Source organism: Halichoerus grypus, chromosome 2 (assembly GCF_964656455.1).
Source record: "Halichoerus grypus chromosome 2, mHalGry1.hap1.1, whole genome shotgun sequence".
Taxonomy (NCBI): Eukaryota; Metazoa; Chordata; class Mammalia; order Carnivora; family Phocidae; genus Halichoerus; species Halichoerus grypus.
This window is the reverse complement of record NC_135713.1, coordinates 33,662,874-33,685,724: the sequence shown is the minus strand read 5'-3', so window position 1 is coordinate 33,685,724 and position 22,851 is coordinate 33,662,874. Positions and strand designations below refer to the sequence as shown.

General features: G+C 42.1%; 1 protein-coding gene across 8 annotated transcripts in view; it reads right to left on the bottom strand.

The window, feature by feature from the left end:
• Positions 1-21,725, bottom strand: part of ZNF131 (zinc finger protein 131) — a 29,112-nt gene extending 7,387 nt beyond the window's left edge. The window contains exons 1-6 of one of the 8 annotated variants that reach the window (XM_078066696.1): positions 21,480-21,725; positions 20,431-20,569; positions 19,278-19,379; positions 13,659-13,803; positions 1,667-2,027; positions 1,342-1,564 (exon numbers count right to left, since the gene is read on the bottom strand). In XM_078066696.1, coding sequence (XP_077922822.1) covers positions 1,342-1,564; positions 1,667-2,027; positions 13,659-13,803; positions 19,278-19,379; positions 20,431-20,554 — 955 coding nt within the window. In that variant the 5' untranslated portion in view covers positions 20,555-20,569; positions 21,480-21,725. Of the gene's footprint in view, positions 1-1,341; positions 2,028-13,658; positions 13,804-18,080; positions 18,132-19,277; positions 19,380-20,430; positions 20,570-20,786; positions 21,016-21,046; positions 21,388-21,479 lie in introns of those variants that run through there. The other 7 variants (XM_036067222.2, XM_036067224.2, XM_036067223.2 and 4 more) reach the window with 7 other exon arrangements.
• Between the last annotated feature and the right edge of the window lie 1,126 nt (positions 21,726-22,851).

The following is a 22,851-nucleotide window of genomic DNA, read 5'->3' as shown; positions in this document are numbered from 1 at the left end:
TTATTTACTAATTTAATGTGCTGCTGATATAGCAAGTGTTTTGCGAAACTAATCTACATTAAAACAGATGAATATTTAAGGACCAAAAACTATTACTATACGCAGTTTCTAAATATACAATAGGTATATTCCTATATGTTTGAAAATCAGAAAGCATTTTCCCAAAAGATTTCATAAACGCCTATTAGTTACCCAAACTAGTACCCTAAAGCTTTTCAAATCCATACGGAGACTTAAGTATGAGATTCTCTTTCATGTAACCACTAAATATTGATACCAAGCATTTATTCAGTCCCTGAGTATTGATACCAAACATTTAAAAGTGAGGGATACCCCATTTATCTGAATCTACCCATTTCCTCAATTTCAAGCAGTATGCAGCAAGCAGCTCAGGACAGCAAAGGATCTATGAAAAAATTTCTTAGAAATTCTCCAAACTCCAGCAAAGACAAAGACTCCAAATAGTATGGAATATCTATGTTGTATTCACTGTATTAAACAGTTTAAACAGCTTTAGCCACCACACAGAAGAACTTGGGAACAAGTGTCCAGAGTCTGACACTTAGCACACCGTATCCACTGCTCTCCCCACACACAAGATTCAAGTCACAGCTGGTAACTCGTGTGTGTGACACAGGAGACTTAGCAAAGAATGCTTGGGAAGTGGAAAAACAGAGAATCTGACAGGGGAAAAACAGGCATAGGGGATGGATGCAGGCCTCTAAGGACCAGAGGCCCAAAGTGAGACTCCCTGGGACGTCTCCTGAATGCCTGAGAGGGGCTCCCAGGAGGAGGGCAGTAAAAGGCTTTAGCTTTCTCATCTCCTGGCTGTCCATCAGTCCTGACACTGTGTGCTCTTGAAGAGGTGTGGGAAGATGAACATATATGCCTACCTAGCTACCAGATTAAAACAGGTGACCAAATGTATGCAAAGGTATAAACACGCCAGTGATTGTTCATAAATGTACACATCTATGTAATGTATAAACGAGAGACAGGAAATATAAAAATAGTAACAGTGAAGTTTCTCTATAATTAGGATTTCATAATTTATGATCCTTAGTAAATAATCACAAACTGTGTTTTGTGTATGTCTTTTAAAAACACAAAAATTGGCAAGGTGTAAGAGTAACAACTACTTTCAAAACTGATATGATTTTGCTTTTAAAGCATCAATATTTCAATAAACTAGTATCATGAGAACAATGTGAGCTCAGCCTGCATATTAGAAAATACAGGGGGATGGCTTCTGTGGTAACTCATTTAAAGAAAGGATTAGACACTCAGATTTGCAGTGAATGTGGAAAAATATACTTTTAACATAAAAGATTTGCTAATTACCTGTATGTTTTCGAAGATGCTCTTTAAAATGTCCAAAGTGGTCAAACTGTTTCTCACAGTATTGACATATGTGAATTTTTTTCCCAGTTCTTTGCTTCTTACTGACTCCACCTTCTTCGAGGTGGTAACAGTTGAGGTGCTGTTTCCATGCGCTCTCCCGAAGATACCTTTTATTGCATATTTCACACTTGAAACTCTCAGTGGAGTGTGATTTCATGTGTTCCTTAAAATGGTAAAACAATTTAAATGAACGGTTACATTTCTCACAATGGAACAAGTCCTTCACATGTGACAGCTGAAGTTCCACAATTTCAATACCTTCTACCTGTTTGCTTGTGGGGTCAGATGCACAACCATCTTCTTCTTTTATCTGCCCTTTTCTATCACCTTGACGGTACTTGCTGGTAATATCTGCCAACAGTGCCAGGGCGGATTCATCAGAGGAACCTGTGCTTTGAATGTACTTTATGGACTGCTTGGCAGAAGCCACTTCCTCCAACGTTTCGATGCCTTCATCTTCCACTTCAATTGTGCCTTCGGCAATCTCCACCTCAATTTCAACAGGTTCTGATTCTGCAGAGGGCAATGACTCAGTGATAACATTTGAAGTTTCTGCAATCTTTCTTTTTTTTGCCTCACTTTTTCCTGTGGTATTTTCCTCTAGTGGAGCTGAGTTTTCTTTGTTCCTGAAATACATAACGTATGGATTTAAAAATCTATAAAGCCAATGGAAATCCTTTTGGGAAGAAATTGATAAGTTCATAGTAAAATTTATATGGGAAAGCAAAAACCAAGATCAGAAGACTTACTGTAAAGCTGTATTGGTGACAGACATGAAGATTAATGGAACAGAGTAAAGTCCAGAAACAGACCCACTTTTTTAATTGATTTTTGAAAAAAAGGTTCCAAGATAATTTAATGGAGGAAAGAACTTTTAAGAGTGGTGATGGAACAACTGGTCTTTATATGGAGAAAATAAACCTCAACCACCACTCTTCAATCATACACTCAAAAATTATTTCAAAATGGACCACAAACTTTAACATAAGAACTAAAACTATTTAACTTCAAGAAAAAGGTAGGAGAAAATCTTTGTAAAATTGGGTTACTAAAAGATTTCTTAAATAGCATGCAAAAAGAAGAAAACTCAATAGCAAAAATTGATAGATTTCATCAAAATAAAAAACTTTTGCCCTTTGAAATAGTTAACAAAAAGGCAAGCCACAAACAAAATAAAAGAGAACAAAAAGGCACGCCACAGACCAGGACAAAACATGTGCACAAATATATCTGCCAAAGGTCCATATAGACAGTATAAAACGTTTTCTCACAATCCAATACCCTCAATAAGAGAAGACAACTATTGGGAGACAATTATCCCAATAGTTGGGAGTCTCATGTTTCTGCACGTCTCCTGTCCTGACAGCTTTTCTTCTGGACTCTCTTCAAGGCTATCTGCAGTACAGCCAGCAATCTGGAAAGACAGAGTATGGCTCCCTCTGGAGCGATGGTTGGGCAGGTTTGCTTCCAGCCCATTACCTAAGATGTGGGCTTCCTAATAAGCTGGAGATGCTTCAGCTGTGATGTAAACCAACTAGATGCACAGCATTCACCTGGGCCACTCTATGTCACCCCTCTGGAGGAGAAGGGAAAACTGGCACAAATATAAAACCCATGCTGCTTGCTGTGCAAAAAGTAAACTCTTTCTGACTTAACAGTCTCATATCTTCTATCAGCATCCATGAAACTATGTAGGATAACTTGCTGGCTTGCAAATAGGGTAAAATCTCAGTTCCATCACACTTCTTGCCAGGTTTTGGCAACAAGGAAAGGATGCCAAAAAAAGACAGGGTTTTCTGGAACACAAAGAATGAGGCCCCAAGGAGCAAATAATGGGATGTGAGGAAGTCCACTGGAGCTGGCAGCAAAAATGCTGACCTGGGCAATGCATGGTCTTCCATTTAATTGCCTACTGTATGAGTTAAATTGTGTCCCTCAAAGATATGTTGAAGGCCTGACCCCTGATACCTGTGAATGTAACCTTATTTGGAAATCAGTCTTCAAAGATGTAACCAAGTTAAGATGAGGTCATTAGAGTGGACCCTACTCTAATATAACTGTCTTTATAAGGAGAGGTACATTTGGACACGTGCACACACGAGACAGAAGACAGCAACACGAATGAAGAGGGAGGCAAAAATTGGAGTCATGCTGCCACAAGCCAAGGAACCCCTGGGGCTGGCAGAAGCTAGAAGAGGCAAGGGAAGGATCCTCCCCTAGAGCCTTCTGAGGGAGCAAGGCCCAGCCAACACTGTGATTTAGGATTTCCAGCTTCCAGAACTGTGAGACAATAAATTTCTGTTGGACCTAGTTTGTGGTACTTTGTTATGGCAGCCTCAGAAAACTGAAACACCTATAATGAGGAAAAACTGGGAAGTTGTAGGATGAGTACTGGGCAGTAAGTTCAAGGACAGCTGCTAAAGGTTTCCTTGTGTTGCAAACTCTCCCAGGGTTGGGGGAGGACTTCCCTGCCAACCTCGTGGTCAGCCTTAAGTTTAACCCATCAAAACAACGAAGATTCATGGTGGGGACAGGGGTAGAGACAGATGGTCTTGCCCCATTACAGACAAGTTACCTAAACCAAGGGTGACAGGAGGATAATGTGCAACTGCTACTAACAGAAAGGAGTCATTAGAACTTTGGCTAGTCCATGTGAAAGATGAGGGTGGCTCAGTCTGTTAAGCATCTGCCTTCGGCTCAGATCATGATCCCAGGGTTCTGGGATCGAGCCCCGCATCAGGCTCCCTGCTCAGCGGGGAGCCTGTTTCTCCCTCTCCCTGCCGCTCTGCCTGCTTGTGCTGTCAAATAAAATCTTTAAAAAAAAAGAAAAGAAAGATGAGGGGGGCAACATGATGCTCATCAAGAAGAATGGTAACACCTGGGCCATCACAGGGCTCAGCCTCTCCTGCAGTGTTGCCTTGTCCACCTTAGATCCATGTGGAGAGGACTGTAAAAGGTCTCAGGGTTTTTTTTCTGCAGTATGTCCTGGCTGCCATAAGGATGCTATGGTGCTCTTGGGGCTGACTAGTAAATCTTCCCACCAATTGGGTTTATAATGCTGATGAAGATGAGTCACTGGAGAATGAGAAAAGAATCCAAAACAATATAAACTCTTATCGTCAGGCCTCCTGAAAATCCCCCTAACTTTTATGTTAAATCAGGTAAAAACATAAGAGTTGTTATCATGACAACAGGGCAGCAAATGTCCAGGATTAATGTACACCCTTTTTTACAAAGCCACCAATGTGCAAGTCATCTGAGTCAGCCAAAAGGCATATAAATCTTATGGCCCTGGGGTCCCTGGGAGGCCTAGCGGGTTAAGCATCCAACTCTTGGATTTCCACTCAGGTTATCATCTCAGGGTCCTGAGATTGAGCCCCATGTTGGGCTCTGCGCTCAGCAGGGACTCTGCTCAAGATTCTCTCCCTCTCCCTCTGCCCCTCCCCTTGCTTGTGTGCTTGCCCTCCTTCTCTTAAATAATAAATAAATAATAAATAAATAAATAAATAAATAAATCTTTAAAAAAATCTTACAGCCCCAATTGAAAAGCAATGTGGACAAGGCAGCTGAATCAAGGGGTCCCCAAAACGGAAATAAATGGTGTCAGTAATGATGACCTTGCTGGCTGATAGAGGGCTTTTGATGGGCCGAAAACACCTGAGATATGTTTAGTCAAGCCACACGCAGCTTTCATCTGCTTGAAACCAAAAGTAAATATGCCTTGCTCAGCGGCATGGAGTCACTTTCTCCCTCCATATCTTTTCCCCTTCTACCTTCCTTCCCCCCATACCTGCTTGGAGGAAGATAACTAGGGGTGGAGCCAAGGCCTCCCAGTCCCCAGGGGTATAGTGAAGACACCATATACCCATCCAAGGATGCGGAGGGAAACTCAGGAATGGGAGCAACTCAAACTTTCATGGCTCTGTTAGATTCAGGTGTCCAACTCACCACCCTACCATGGGCAGAGGAGGCACATTCAACTAATGGGGTTTGGGCAAGGTTCACAGCAGGAAAGGGAGGCTGTCTTAACCCTGTGGGTGCAGCTGATTCTACATACTATTGTTGCTTTGACATCTGAATGTACAGCAGGAACTGGTATGGCATTTACACTGCCCTCTTCTGTAAATATCAGATATGGACTGTCCCAAATGGAAAGAGCCACAGGTAGAGAAGAGCTACTGGAAGAAACCCCCTGACAGATGCCACCAGCAGCTGGTCAGGGTTTAGCACGAGTGTCTCTATCTTGTGATGTCTAAAGTTTACACTATATTGATGTCCTGCTGAATGGCAAGCTAGAAGTCTGTCTCAAAGGCCCTGACCTCAATGTTAGCACATCTCCATGAGCAGGTGTTGATGAACCCTCAACAAAATTCAGAGGCCTGCTCATCAAGTGAAGTTTCTTGGGACTAAGTACGGTGGATTCACAACACTCAGTCCCTCCAGCAGTAAAAGAAAAACTATGTTGCTTTACCTCCTCCCTCTCCCTAATGAAGATGAGGTCGGCATCTTATTGAACCTTTTTGGGTACTGGAAACAGCATGTACCTACTTGGGCATTCTATTTTCTTCTTTATATCAGCTAATCTGAAAATCCAGATCTTTTAAGTGCGGCTCCAACCAAAAAGTTGCACTGGAAGTTGCCCATCAAGTTGTGGCACATTCTCTATTTTGGGGGCCCTACAACTCTTAATGGCCCCTTTGAACTAGAAGTCTTTGAGACTGATGCTTTTGCAGATTAAAGCTTGTGGCAAAAGGAGTCAGGCTCCACCCACAAGGTACACCTTGGGTTTTGTACCTGTCAATTCCCTTGACACATCTACAAGGTACACTCCCTTTGAGAAGAAAGGATTAGCTTGCTGTTGGGCTCTTGTTAAAACTGATGCCTGATCCATTGAGGTTTTGAGGCTCTGTAGCCTGATATTGCCATTTGGGAGTGCATCAACTAAGACTTCACAACTAGCAAGGTAAAACATGCCCACCAAGTCTCACTTCTCAAATAGAAATAAAACACTCAAGGAGCACATACATGGGTGGCTCAGTCAGTTGAAAGTCTGACTCTTGGTTTCAGCACAGGTCATGATCTCACGGTCGTGGGATGGAGCCCCGAGTCGGGCTCCGTACTCAGCAGGGAGTCTCCTTAAGATTCTCTCTCCTCCTCCCTCTGCCCCTTCCCCCCACTCCCTCGCTTGCTCTAAAATAAATCTTAAAAAAAAAAAAAAGACACTCAAGAAAGCAGTTGACCTCTTGGCTTTACCATGAAAAAAATGGTAGCTCCCCCAACTCTGTTGCCCAAAGAAAGCCACTAGATCAATGAGGTCTTTGATTCACCGATGGTTTGGCTAAACTCAAGACTGATGTTGTTCCCTGGGCTGCTGCAAATGCTCAGCTTTAGCACCAACTACACAAAACCAGAAGTGGATGTGGTCCCTGTGCTCAGAGGGCAGAACTCAGAAGTTTTCTTCATAGCCCTGGATGACATTCTACACAATGAACCATATTATATTTTATTGACTCCTGGGCTGCTGCCAATGACCCAGCTGTTTGGAAGAGCTGGAAATCTTGGCAGATTAAAGACATCTATTCTCAGGACCACAACTGTGGAAACAAATAGCAGTTGCTGATCAAACTATTTGGATCACTGATTCAGATGCCCATGGTTAGGGCCTGTTCTCTAATGATACTAACCAGAATGAAGCTGCTGATCAAGCCTGCATTGCCTAGACTTCCATCACTGACCCCTAGATCCAGTGTTATTCTGAACATGCTGACATATCCACCATCACAGACAGCATAAAGTAAAGGACCTTATGCTTCTGATATACAAATTGCCACTGGATGCTAGACATGTGACACCTGCCAAAAGCTGGCCTATTTGGGGCGCCTGGGTGGCTCAGATGGTTAAGCGTCTGCCTTCGGCTCAGGTCATGATCTCAGGGTCCTGGGATCGAGTCCCACATCGGGCTCCCTGCTCCTTGGGAGCCTGCTTCTCCCTCTGCTTCTCTCTCTCTGTCTCTAATGAATAAATAAATAAAATCTTTAAAAAAAAAAAAAAAAAAAAAGCTGGCCTATTTGTCTCGTGGTGAAGGAGGCTACACTGCGCATTGTCTCTGACTGTTCCTAAAGACTGACTACACTGGACCTTTGACGCCATCCCAGGGCTATCCATACTGTCTCACCACTGCTGACACTTTTTAAGGATGCAGTGCCGCTGTTTCAGACTGATCTGCTGGTTCTGGCCACACCACTGTGCCCTTGAGACTAATCTGTGTCATATGTTTAGCTGTCTGAATCATCTGCAGTCTGATCTTTCTGTGCCTAAAGCTACTCGATAATTGGCTGACAGCCAAGGTATTGACGAACCCTGCAAGCTCCCTACCATGCACAGATATAGATAATGTAGAGCACTGCAAAAGCCTCCTTCAATACTGACTTAGGAAGATTTCTGACTCTACTTCTCTTATCTCCTCTTTGTCCAAAAATCTGAGTAAGGCAGTTTGGTCATCGAATTCAGCTGTCCCCAGAAAAGAACCATCTCTTCTCTGCTTCCTGGATAATGATCAAGACAAAATGGGTGGGAAGTTATAGAAACCAAATTGGAAAGTTTGAATTCTGCCCTAACCATTCTCAGACACAATCCTTTTCCTTCCCTTGCAATGGCAACCCTGGCACAGCCTGGCTGGTGTCTCTTCCAGGTGACAGCCCAGTCTCAAGTGGGCTTAGCAGATTCAAACTTAATTCCAGTTCAGTCATCTGGACTTTCTTATTGAACTGACATCATCTTAGATCCTAAAAATAATGACCACTTGGTTGAATATACTGCTTGCCAGGTACACTTAAGAGTGGCCCTTGTGGGGCGCCTGGGTGGCTCATTCGGTTTAGTGTCTGGCTCTTGGTTTTGGCTCAGGTCATGATCTCAGGGTCCTGAGATCCAGCGCAGAGTCTGCTTATCCCTCTCCCTCCCCCTCAGCACCTCTCCCAGCTCATGCTTGCTTGGCTTTCTCTAAATAAATAAATAAAAATCTTAAAAAAAAAAAAAAAAAAAGTGGCCCTTGTGAGTCAAAGTGGGAGATACAATGGGTCTCTAAGTTTCATGAAAATGCCTTTGATTCTATGGAGGTGAAGGGAGAGCAACAACCCTGACACCTGAAAAGAAAAAAAATCTTAAGACTCCAGGAGGTATGGGGGAGGAAGGGATTAATGGTCTTTGTCCTTTAGAACTGCCCCTATAGCCTTCCTCTGTAGGAAAATGCTCTGATGCAGCTCTCCCAAACTGTTACAAGCAACTTTAAATCAACTGCTGGATCTGTCCTCCCCTGCCCAATGACTCTGACCATGATTTGATGATCATTTCCCTTAACTATACCAAGAAGTCTTTTGGAAACAGCAGGGGATGGCCAAGCTCCTACATGTTCCATATCTGCCCCACTACTGTTCCCAAAGCTGAGGCTCAGTTCATGAGGTGGATATTTACCACTCAACTGGCATTCAGGTGCGCATGACAAACAGAATAGTTTGAGCTGACTGCCCTCAGACAATCCCTCCAAAAAACAAGGACCAGCTTCAATCAGGGAAAGGGGGAAGCCACATTTGAGGCTTGTGCCCCTGAATGATGAAGGTCCTACTCTAGGGTACACACAATTGTGAACAACACTTTCTTTCCGACCCACCTATATGCCCCAGGGACCATACTTCTCGTATGAGAGCCAGGTACTAACTTCCCTCCCTAAAAGTATGATGACTTGCACTTCATGGGTGGGTAGAAGAGATCATCTAGTTTTTAAGGAAACACCACAAATAGATCAGTTTAGTTCTCAGATGACTGGAGTGATGCTCTCTCCAAAACAAGGCAACTTTTGGGTACTTGGGGGAGTTTCCTAGAAAAATAACTGACTTGTTATTTATGTGTGCTCCATGGGTAGTTTTCCCTACAATGGGAATCATCCAAATTAAAAAGGTGATACAAAATTTGTGCCTCACTTAAGCCTATGTGATCAATGATACCACTTGGGTCCTGGAAGTCATTCATGTCAGCCTCAAATCACTGGTTAGGGTTATTATGGATGATAGACTTGCCCTAGACTTCCTCCCAGTGGGCCAATGCAGAGACTGTGCAAGTGCTAAAAGATCTTGCTATACTTGGATTAATGCTTAAAGCTAAGTGGAAAAGTCAACACAGAGACTAAAGATAAAAACTACCTGGCTTTCTAGGAATTTATTCAGTTGGTTGAGTCCAGGACCTTAGGGGAGTGAGTGGATGGTTAAACTCAGCACTGCAGGGTGGCCACATCCTCCTGCTTCAAGTTCTGTTTATAGTTGCCTTAATTAAATCCAGTGTGAAAAAAAACTGAATGGATTAGGACCCAGTCCCTATTGATCAGATTAATGAGAGTGGTCATAGAGTAGTATACTCGTGGAAAAATTTACCAGAAGCTAAAATAATGTAGAAACAAGGATACTGTTGGAAGATAACTCTCCACGGATCCCTCATGTTTCTATAGGTCTTATAAACAAAGATACCTTTGTTCTGGATCTTTTCAAGGTTGTCTGCATAGCAAATAGCCTTAGAAGAGAATGCTTGTCTTCTCAAGTGGAGGATAGGTTCATTTATTACCCAGTATAATAAAGATAATGGCCCCTCCGGCCAGGTTTGCTTGCAGCTCATTATAAAAAAACTTGTTTCCTCAAATGTGATGCAAACCACTGTGAGTACAGCACACACCTAGGCCACTGTTGTCACCCCTGAGGGATTTGGGTGGGGGCTGAGGAGGGAAAGAAAAATTGATATGAACATGGAGCTCATGCTGCTCCTTATGCTGTGAAAGAAATGAAGTCCCTTCTCTCTGACTCAGGAGTCTCCTCCTGTCTTCTGCCAGCATCCAAAAAAACTGGCAGGCCAACTTACAGCTTGCAAATAGGATAAAATCTCAGACCCTTCACAGTTCTTGACAATAACCCAATTTAAAAATGGGCAAAAAATCTAGACACCTTGCCAAAGAAGATAAACACATGGCAAAAAAGCACATGAAATAATACTCACCATTAGCTGTAAGGGAAATGCAAATTAAAACCACTATATACCTACTAGCACAGCTAAAATAAAAAGGCCTGATCATACCAAGAATTAGCAAGGCTGTGGAGCAATGGGAACTCTCATACACTGCAAGTTGGAACGTAAAATGGCACAATTTGGAAAACAGTTTAGCAGTTTCTTAAAAAAAATTAAACACACCTACTATACAACCCAGCTATTCCACTCCTAGGTATTTACTGAGAAATGAAAGAACAGCCACTTTATTCGTAATAGGTGGAAACACCATCAACAGGTGGTACAGCCATACAATGAAATACTACTTGGTAATAAAAGGGAACGAAATAGTAATACCCACAACAACACTGACAAATCTCTAAAACAAAATGCTAAATGCAAAACGTCAAACACAAAGACTACACTGTAGGAGTGCATTTATATGACATCCTAAATAAAATACAACTATAGTGATAAAGATCAAATCAATGGATAACTGAGGCTGGGGATCAGGGTTGACTAGAGTCATGAGAAAACTCAGGATGATGGAAATGTTCCCTTATCTTGATTATGGTGGTGATTACACCACTGTATACAACTGCCAAAATTCAAACTCAGTATTAATCTGGTGAATTGTTTTACATGTAAATTACACCTCAACAGGTTGGAGAGGAAAGATCTATAAGGCAACTGTTGCTTCCGATCAAATATCAAGAACCCTCTCCTACAGTTTCGAATAAACAATAATGGAACTCCAGCAAAGCAAAATAAAGTCCTCATACTTTCCTCAGTGTCATTCAAAAAGTTGACACTATATTCCAAAAATACTTGCATACTGCGAATGTGAGAAGAGCACCTAATTCACCTTTTGTATCTGCAAAATATTATATAATAATCTCAATACAGAATTGCCTTAACCAATTTAACCACAACTAAATTAATTTTTATTCCTAAATTGCATTATAAACAGCCAATACATAATGTTGCTGTCTTCCTGTTTGTAAAGAACTCTTCAGAGTATAGTGCATGCCTAACTGGTTCAAGAAACAATTCAACACATTACTCTAAAAAGCACTCACTTATGGTTGTAATTACTGTGTTATAATAATAAATCTTCTAAAAGGTTCTAAATAAATAGGCTTGGGAAAACAGCTGTGCCCAGTTGTTCTTACCTTCATCTCCCAATGACTATACACATGAACTCAATTCCTAACCCTCCCAAATCCAACCTAGGGTATTGTCAGAAGAAGTTCCACTGTTCTGCTGCCAAGGACTCTCCCCATAGTGATATACTACTCACTACTACGAGCAGCAAGGGGACCACACAGATAGAACATTTTTCCAGAAGGTTCTCATCCAGGATTTAACCACAAATCTGATGTTGCCCCATCCATACTGTATTTTCTTTACCTCCATTTTGAAAAGGTATGACATCATCAGATAATAATATAACCTCAACACACCTCGATTTTGTTGCCCATGTCTCAGCTCTCTCTACAGGAGAGTACTGACCTGGTTTTCATCAGCATGCACCCATCCATCCATTCACAAATGTGTACCACACACTTACTATGTGCCAGGCACTAGGCATTAGAGAATACGTACACATCAAGCTCTTGGTTTAATCCCGAATTCTGTCATCAAACTAATTAAAATGGAGAAATGGTACTTTTGGATGATTATAGTTCAATTATTTCTTAGAATTATTCTAAATTATATCTTCTGACTGAACCACACCATGAGTTGGACTAAATTATGTTGCTCCATTTGCAACTGATTTTACCAAACTGCACTTTAGTGTTACAGCAATGACCTATACTAAGGCCATGATAGGAAACAGAGCCAGGTTGGGGCACCTGGGTGGCTCAGTCGTTAAGCGTCTGCCTTCGGCTCAGGTCATGATCCCAGGGTCCTGGGATCAAGCCCCGCATCGGGCTCCCCGCTCAGCAGGAAGCCTGCTTCTCCCTCTCCCACTCCCCCTGCTGTGTTCCCTCTCTCGCTGTGTCTCTCTGTCAAATAAATAAAATCTTTAAAGAAAAAAAAAAGAAAGAAACAGAGCCAGGAGATAATTATAAGACCAGTTCACATTTAGAGTACTATATGCCAGACACCATGCTAAATACTTTAGATGCATTAATTCATTCAACCCTCACAAGCAATCCTATGTAGAAAGTACCATTATCCCCATTTGACGGATGAGGAAGCCAAGCTGCTGACAGGTCGAGTAACTTCATAAAGGCCACACAGTGGTAGAGCTAGGATATTATCCAGGCAAACAGACTCCAGAGCTCTTGTTCTCAGTCACTATATTACAGTACCACTATTCTTTACGCAAGATGTTGGAAGTCTTTATTTGTTATATCATTTAATGTTTTCTTAATACTTTCTATGAGAAATTTTGTGTCTTAATACCAAGAACGGCTCCTAAGCAACGGGTTTGTTCTCATAACCATGAATAATGTAACTTAGGATTTTTCTTTCCTTTTTCTTTGCACTAGGTGCTTCAGAGTTCAGAGCTAGATTTAGCTCATCTAGCAAGTATACAGACTTAAATGGCATGCATACTGGCTACCATATTTCTAACTTCACTGATCATCGCCCCCATCTGGTCTATTAATCTTCATCCATTTCCTCACTTACTTTTAAACAGTACTAGGTTAATCTTGGTAAGCCAAACCCTTTTTAGAGTATGGCTTGGTGCAATTAACAACTCAAATCCAACAAAACAGTTTACGGGGACACAAACAACTCCTTTAAATGCTGCCTAGTCCTCCTTATTTTACCAGGTACAAAACATACTACTTTAGTTATCCTTAGCAGTTTTTAACATAAGAACAAGAAATCAAGTGTGGGTGGGGTGCCTGGGTGGCTCAGTTGTTAAGCGTCTGCCTTCGGCTCAGGTCATAATCCCAGGGTCCTGGGATCGAGCCCCACATTGGGCACCCTCCTCGGCGGGAAGCCTGCTTCTCCCTCTCCCACTCCCCCTGCTTGTGTTCCCTCTCTCGCTGTGTCTCTGTCAAATACATAAATAAAATCTTAAAAAAAAAAAAAAAGAAGAAAAGAAATCAAGTGTGGGAGAAAGAGCAATCAGTATCCAGAATTTTATAGATCCTTAAATATTCTTAATTTTAAAATGTCAGTTCTTTATGGCATAACACATATAATAAAATCTTGACTAACAAGGTGTACGTGACTGAATATAACTATCTGTGTGTCGCTGGGCAAGTAATTACCTGACTTCAAGGGCTTTGATAGCTTCTAGCATTTGTAGAAACTCTGCTGCTTTCCATACATCATTGGCTTCTTCTTCTCCTTGTATCATTAATTTTGCTGTATATGTGAACTCAATTAAATGACGGAAGGCCATTTTACTAACACCTGTAAAAAAAGATGTGCATTAGCAAATATGCATGTTGATTCCCAATCTTCTAACATTAGTAAAGAAAAAAAAGCTCAGTGTTTGAAACCTGATTAGTATCTGAATTTTGGAAAATTATTTCCTGGTGGAATTCTCATTAACGGTACAGTAAGACTGTACCAAGTTCCAGCAGTAACTACCAAACTATTTTAAGATCTTTCCCAAAAATTTCTAAGGCCCTTATGACAGTAAAACCTACCACTCAAACATACGAATGGGTTGTTACAGGTCAGACAGGCTACTTTCCTGCCAGGGATCTCTGCATCAACTCAGCTCCAAATCTTCAAGGGCTTTCCACAGCTCAGCAAATAAAGTTCCATACCACTCTGCCTTTATTTCAAGGTACTTCACATTATTTTTCTATTTACCACTATTTTTCCCTTCCAAATTTTGAACTCTATTAATCCCATACTATATACTGATCTTCAAACCCTTCACTTCTAAAGCTTCCTTGCCTTTATTAATATTTACCCTCCTTCCTGAATGCTTAATCACTTTATCTCTGTACAAATCCCAGCACCCTTGAAGGCCCAATTCTAATGCCACATACTTAATGAGACTTTCTTTAATGCTCCTCCCCACCCCCCCGGCTGAACTCTGTACTTGTTCTGACAATTACAACTCATGGGCATCTCTTGACTCTAAGCTACTTGAGGGAAATGATTGTTTCTGTACACTCACCTCACAGTATCTAACACAATGCTCCCTAAGATGCAGACACACAAAATAGGAATGAATAAGAGCTAAAGTCACTTTCAAAATTAAGCTTCCACAATTCCAACTTTTCTTTACAAGTTTTATGTTTAAATTTTGGCCCAAAAGATACTCTATTTCTTTGTGCTCTTCAATGCTATATATTATTTCAATCTGCTAATGCAAGGCTACAAAAATCTACTGAAACAAAGAAAAACTACTTTATTTATTTTTAAAAGATTTTTAAGTACTCTCTACACCCAACTTGGGGTTTGAACCCACAACCCTGCTGCACCGACTGAGGCAGACAGGCACCCCAGAAGAAAACTATTTTTAACATAGAATTTTTACACTAAGAAATGCCCATGTCCAAACTGCACACAATATACACAACTGCAAATACAAAAATGCTTTTATGTTCTTCCTAGGCACTTTATACACCTGCATAAGCAAACTAAAAATAACTGGATTCTTTGAAGGTTACTTTGAGTCCCCTAAATCTTTATTCTCCTGGTTATCTTTTGACCATGTTATTCTTTATTATATGAGAGTAACTAAAAAAATTTTTTAAGGAGTTTTTAACCAAATATTTAAAAGTGCAACAAAAGTCCTTTCTAAAAACATGTAAATTTTTCTTGAATAAGATTTTGATTTTTAATCAAACACACACATGTAATACTGCAAATATCAAGCATGACTCCAAACACCTCACAAGTATTAACATAACAATCCTATGGAGAACTTTATTGTAATCTCCATTTTACAGATAGGAAAACTGAGGCACAGAAAAATTAATAACCGTGACTTTGGCAAGTTACTTAAGTGATGAAAACTAGAATCAACCCTAGATGGCCCAACTCATAAGTCCAAAATAAAGATTTTTACGTAAGATGATGGCAGGAAACATTCCAGCTTGGAAGAGTTTGAATACCTATGACTTCATTCACTGCAGGCCCACAATCTCTTATTCATAATCCCAAAGTCCCCCAATCTCTTAAGACCAGGAGTTTTCCCATAAATTTGGCAGCAAAATTTGGTTTGAACTGACATGGGACTATTTATCCCATTTAGAGTAAATATTAATATGCTACTCTTCCAAAATATTATCTGGTTACAGGATGTCACCCTAAGACCCCTTTGGGAGTAATGTAATACACAGACTGCATTATCTTAGAAAATTTGTAATTTCAAGAAACATCTGGCCTCCAAGGATTTGAATAAGGAACTGTAGACTTAGTTCCCAATTTTGGTTAATTAGAATCATTGTAAACTTAATAAAAGCATGGGTCTCTGATCTCCAGAATCAAAACTGGGATAGGGAACCTTTTTTTTATAAGCATCTTGGGTGCTTCTTAAGTCGCCAGTCCAGCACTAGTCCTAGGAATAAATCACTGACCTAATTAACTAACATGAACCAAACTGATACCACCTAACCAGGTAAGCGATGTGGTGACAGATGATACACAGTTGCAAAAACATTATTCTCCATGAGGACTAGTCTGGTAACTTTCAAATCTCAGCCCACTTTCTAATTAATCCCTTGCTCCTTTCATAACAGAAGTGTGCAGGAGAACACAATTTTTCTGAGTATCTAAAGAAACCGTTAATATGAACACCTTAACCTGCATCTTCTTTTTTTCACTTAGGAAGAAGCAAAAGAGGGCAGCATTCTAGATATACAGAGTGAGGTCATTATTCATATTTTACAGATGGGGTTTCCAATTCTGGCTAAGACGAAGAAAGCACACTCTACCACTCCATACTCCATCTTGTCCACCGCTTACAATCATAAATCCTGGGAAGAATACATAAAGCAAATATATAAGGATTCTGAAAGATAAACAGAAGCAAGCATGCTGGGGAGAGAAATCAAAACTCAAAGAACAGCAGTGAGTTTCCTGCGTTTTTATTTTTCCTCAAATATATCCCAGCTTAGACTTGAAGACAGCCCAAATCCCATTTCTGGGTAGGAGGAACAGACAAAAAAGCCTAAGAAACTCTTTCTGGCTAGAGAACCAGGAAAGGGAATGTAGAGTATGAGTGGGGCGGGAAATCCTTGGTTATTACTCCTCTCAGCCCTGCCTCAAAGCAAGTTCCAGTTCTGATGCTGCACACCTGTGCTGGTGGCCACCAAGCAGGCACTAAATTCTGAGAGAAAGTTTTTCTTTCTGACAGAGAACTAGGAAATAGACGATGATCTGAAGAGCATGGAGAGAAATCTTATTTTTTTCCTCTCATCGCTTTGTCTAGGAAACAGATCCCACTGTGGGAAGCATAGGACAGCACAGGGACGCTAAAACCCCAGTTTTCTAGCCAGACGATCAGGGAAAGTTGCTCCTAGGAGCTAAAGTGCAGAAGTCAGAAGAGGGAACTAGAAGAAGGTCCTCTGTGAATGAAGTCTTGCTCTAGCCACCAACTTACACATGTGAAGAACTGAGCTGAGGTAGCACAGCAAAGGGTTTGAGTACCGCACTATGATGCGGTCTACCACCCAGCTCGGCACACCTGGGACCTGAACACCACAACAAAAGTTTTGAAAACTAAATTGGAATTGCATCCACAATCCACATAAGGCAGTCTGAACCTAAAGCAGGTTGACTGCCTGCTAGAAACAAAACAAACCAAAATCAACAAAACAAAGGACTTTAACACAGACTGTCATTATATTCAAAATGCTCATGACATAATACAAAATTACTTGACGTATCTTACAGATTTAAAAGAAAAAAAAAAGGAAGCCAACATGTTCAAGCTTATACAACTGACAACAGTAAAGAAAACTCAGGTTTTCGAATTACATGCCCAGGGCTTTCTCAATAGCCAGGTGACCTAGACAGGTTGTACAGTGATCCCAAAGTTAATGGCTTAAGAAAACACTGAACCACATTGATTTTTTAAACCTGAATCTGGCAAATAACAAAAACAGAAATGTTCTTACATTCTGTTTTCTCATTTGTCTATATTAAATACTAAAGGTTTGTATGTGCTATACTATAATGGAGACAGTAGGTCAGAGGTATTAAAAGGCACAAGAAACAATCTCAAGGTGGTTAGTCTTTAGAAGACCCTACTTCTCCAGGTATACTCCTTGCTCCAAAAGCAAAGCATATTCTAGCCTGTGCCACTTATTGACTGTTTAAGATTCTGCTTAAAAAGCAGAAGTCAACTCCTCTTTGAAATCTTCCCTCTCTAAGGTGGACTAAACTACTCATTCTCTCCCCTCAGCTATACCATTCCACAATAAAAGTCTCTGTAACACTTTTTGCACTCCTTTCTATATCTGTTGCTAATCTGTGATTAAATTTGCAAATTCTTTAAGGGCTGTCTTATTCACCAATTCTTCATTTCCTGGGTCTAGTATAGTACACAACATGTAACAGGTATTCAAAATTTGACAAATAGCCCCAATTTATTAAGCTTTGACAATGCACCAAACACTATGCTCAGCACTCTGCATATGTTATTTCAATTAATCATTACAAGCTTATAAAGTAATGAGGACTCTTCAGATGAGGAGGCAAATATGCAACTGAAGTAAAGTTACCTGCCTGGTGTCACACAGTACCTCAGGTAAATGAATGGATGAAATCTTGCCCTGTAATAGAAACCAATACCGTATAGACAGCTAGATTCTCACTTTAGTAAGCTTTGTGGATTTCCATTATACCTGTGGCTCTGTCCATCACAGATAATGAAAAGATTATCTACGGATATATCAGCCAGAATGCTAGATAAACTAGAATGACCCCCCCCCCCAAAAAAGGAACATGCTTAACTTTTTCATTTTCTTTACTCCCCAGGGCACCAAATTTCCCCAAGGGAATAGCGTTTCTAGGAAACTCATTCATAACAAAGAATACATACACCATGAAAAAGATACAAAACCAAAACTCAAGAACACTGAAAGAACTAAAATTCTGTATTTACTTAGGCAAGCTTATTTATTTCCTATAGTTTTGGATGACAGGGAGGTGTAGGTAATGTAGCAGTATAAGACAAAAGCATAGTAATTAATAGTACAAAATGAATCCCTTGCTAGCTGGACAACACTGAGCATGTAACCATTTACAGCCTGTTCCCTGATGTGTAAATTGGAAATAATACCACTTACTTCAAACGATTGCTGTAAATCCCAGAAAAGGCACACAAACTGCATAGCACTATAGCTGGCACTTGGGAAGCTATTATTATAAAAGTCAAGCAAGTACAAAAATCGCTTTCTACTTTAAGGCAGCATCTATTGAATGATTCCTTCCATCCCAGACTCTATCCGCTAGAACTTCTGAATGCTACTTCAGTTCATCTTTCCTAGCCTTTTCCGTATTGTGGCAGCCCACTTCATTTTGTGCATGTCATATGTACCTCTGCTAGTAAAGAACCTTCTACTGTAACCTGCAGCTTCCACTGTAACCCATCAGTCTGAAACTTTAGCCCACTGAACAAAGATGGGAATTCACTTTTAATACATGTTTTCAAAAGACAGTGACCACTGGTTTTAGAAGTGGAAGAGACTCCTTTAAGAGACCAACAGCTACCATCTAATGTAAGAGTTTTTCCTGACAGATCATTTTACGAAGCACTTTACTGAAAGTAAGAATTCTCAAGTGTCAAAAGAACAATTTATCCAGTCACCTAATAGGAACCACTGATGCCTATTTCCCATGGTATCTTGCTAAATTAACTAACACTTCTTCATCAATTAAAATGTTCGCTAAGTATTGTATTTAAAACAAGCATTTACCTTCTATCTCCACCAAAGGTTCCTGAGTAAACTCCTGAAAGAATTTGTAGAAGAACTTACTGCAAGCAGCCAAAACAGCCTTGTGGGCCTTAAAATGGTGTCCTAGATTAAAAAGAAAAAAAAAGAAAAAAAAAAAAGAGTATCACATATATTCAAAAATCAAAAGTAAAACCAAAAAACAAAGTAGGAAATTATATAAAGTAGACCTTTCTCCATAATATAATCATAAGACTATATAAATTACTGAACTAAAGTTAGAATGTTCTTAGCGGCTATCTTGACAAATTTCAATCTTAATTAGACACAAAGCCAGATCTTTACCTCAAAGACCTTATTAAGTCAGTTTTATAAAAGCCAGTTTACAAAACTAGAAGAGGTACAGAGCTTCTTACCACTTAAAGAGTCAAAGGTATATCCTATTCATTTAAAACTGCTAAATATAAACACAACCCAAAATGTTACATACATCATTTGGAAAGAGAGAAGAAAACGCCATAGAATAAGCATAAAGTTGGATGTATCTGCTATGGAAAACATGTTAACATGCCTAATATTTGGAAGCAGCAGACCTACAATGCAGCAAATCTATAATAAAGAATAGCCTGCCTTGAGATGCCTATTTTCACTAAATAGAAAAGTTACCCAAGCTGCGTTTGCCTCCATTATAATGACAACTCCTAATACTGGTAAAGACCCCATTTGATTTGGCTTCCCAAAGAGGGTACCAGTGCTGCAAAGGAATCTCACATTCTCCCTCCAAGACCATCTGGGAAACTAGAAAGAATCAACACTTCCCAAATGATTGCTGTGAAAGGCTCCTCAAAGCAGCTTATGAATAGAAGGCTATTATCCAAACATTTAGAGATATCCTCCCTATCTCCAAAACCATCATCTTGCACTCCAGTGTGCAATGGGAAAACTTAAAAAAGGCTGCAAAAAAGTTAAGATGCGATGATTATGTTGAAAGCGTGACTAGCCAACTAGCCTTCTGCAACATGGTCTACGTGAGTGGACACTGACAAGTCCCCCACCCAGGTCCCAGCGCACACTCAAAAGGCACAAGCCATAGAGGGTGGGTATAAAAGGCGGGTGGGGGAAGGGGAGATAAGAACGGAAGCCACAAATTCGCTGCTCTACCCACCACCCTACCCACCGTCGACAATCAGGGTGATGTCAGTAAACCGATCCTGCTCCCGCTGTTCATTCAATCGGTCCAGGATCATTTTATGATGTTCCGGGAACTCCTGAAGGCATTCCATCGTCTCTTCGGCCTCCATGGCCGTCGGGTTGCTCTACAAAAGAGGAGCATGATAATGTACACCCATGAGCTCGGGCTGAGGCACAAAACCCCTAAAGCTTAAAACAACAAAAAACAAAACCCCAGCTACGTGAAAAGAAGGGGGGAGGGTGAGGCAAGAGGAGAGGAAGGCTAGGGAAGAAAGAAAGGCGAGCCGGGTGGCCGCCGCGCGTTGGGGGCCGGAGCCGCGGCCGCGGGACTCCGAGCCTGACCTAATTGGAGTCGGGAGACGCGAGCTGAAGCGGGGTGGGCAGAGCGCCGGTGGCTCCGGGCGCCGGGGCGCGCAAGTCCGGCAGAGGAAGGGACCCGACAGCCGTGGCGGCCCTCTAACGGCCCGCCAAGCCCTTCTGCCAGGCCCTGGCTCCCGCCGCCCCGGGACCCGGTCCGGCCCGCGGCCCACAACGACTCCCGGGTCGCCTCTCCCTCCCCCGCCCTCCCTCTTCTCCCCCGCCCCGACCGGGCCGGCACTCACTCAGGGAAGGAGGAGCGGCCCGAGCCTGCGCGTCACTTACGTCGACGTGCCGCGTCACCGCGCTGGGCTCCGGCTGACGCCGACCAAGCGTCGACCACTGAGAAAACGGGCCACAACCCCACCCGCCCCCACTAGTGGCGGGCGGAGTCTACCGAGGGGTTTGACATGGGCGATGGTGAGGCCGCGGCCGCTACCGCGAGGAGGAGAAAATCCGGCAAAGGGGGAGCTGGGCCAGCTCTGAGCCAGGCCGTACCCGGGGCGGGGATCCTAAATCACCGCCTCTCCACCCACCCCCTACCGCGGGGATCCAAGTGTGAGTGCTTCCGACCCGGACTTCGGAATAAGCGCGCAACGCGATCCGGGTGCGCTTTTATTCGGCGACTCCTCCAGCCCCGCCCCCTTTCCTCCCAAGCTTTAGGTCGGCCAGCCTTACCTAGCTCGTGATGCTCCCTGTCTCCTCTCTGGCCCTCAGAGCCTCTCCTTCCTCGCTCTCCCCTCTCGGGGCGAAACTCAACCCACACTGTTTCCTACCCCTAAACAGCGCCTCGCCCTCCATTTCCTCGCGAGTGCCCGGACACTGCCTCCACTGGGTCTGGCCGGCGCACGTGCACTCGCTCCGGGACCCGGGCGGCCGCGCCGCGGGCGGCGGCCACGGGCGCGAGCACGTTCCGGCCGCCTGGGACCTTCCTCCCGGGTGCCCGCCCTCTCCACGCTCGGCAGGCAGCACGTGTTTGCTGGGCTCAGAACCTGGATCTACTCCGATTATTTACACATGATGCTATTACTACAGCTCTCCACTCCCAAGCCCCGCGCTTAAAGAGGCCGGTGACTTACAATCAGCCTCACTTGGATGGGTCATTCACTCATTCATCTGGGAAAAAAAATGCTTTCGGAGGATAACCGGTTGAGATTTCCTTTTTTCTCAGAAGAAAACAGAGTGGGGAATTAGGGGAAGACTCAAATAGCTGGCTATATGCAGGAGTGAGTGTAATCATTATTTCAACAGACACTTATTTAGAGCCAACGCTGTGCTAGGCACTGTTTAAGGGACTGAGAAATCAAGTGGTGAACAAGGGGTATGTGGTTTCTGCCTTCCTAATCTTAGTCTAATAGAGTAGATAGATATTTTGTATAGTTAATTGCCTGGGTGCAGAGTTCTGAGTGTTACGAGATGTAAAAAACAAGGTAATCTGGGGTGGGGGTGGGAGAGTCAAGGAAAGCTAGTGACCTGTAAGAAGCAATATGAAGTCTGAGTGTTCTTAACCAAGTGTACAGCACATTCAGAGGCAGCAAGATTATAGCATTTTGAGAACTAAAAGAATGCTGGTGAGACAGCCCCACAGGGGCCTTGTAAAGATGATAGATTTTCTTTTAATCGCAAAGGGAAACCTTGAAGGTTGAGCAGGATAGTGACATTTTGAGATTTACTTTTTTAAAGAGAGAATTCTAGCCCCAGTATGGACGATAGACTAAATGGGAGAAGATGCAAGGAGTAGAGACCAGTGGGAGGCTATTAGTAATGTAGATGAAATCATGGTGGCAAATGGGATTAGAGAATTGGATGGAATCCAGAAATAGGATCAACATTGGCTGGAAAGCATGTCATGGGTACTAAATACATGTTGGATGTATTCATGGTGAGAGAAAAGAACACTCAAGAATGGCTCCTAGATTTCTGGCTTGAATGGATTGTTGGAACAATTTTACCAAAATGGAGAATATAAGTGGAGGAAATGGGGAGGGAAGAGATCATTTTAAGGAGACAACTAAATGCAGATGATGTCAACAAGTCGTTTTATATATGG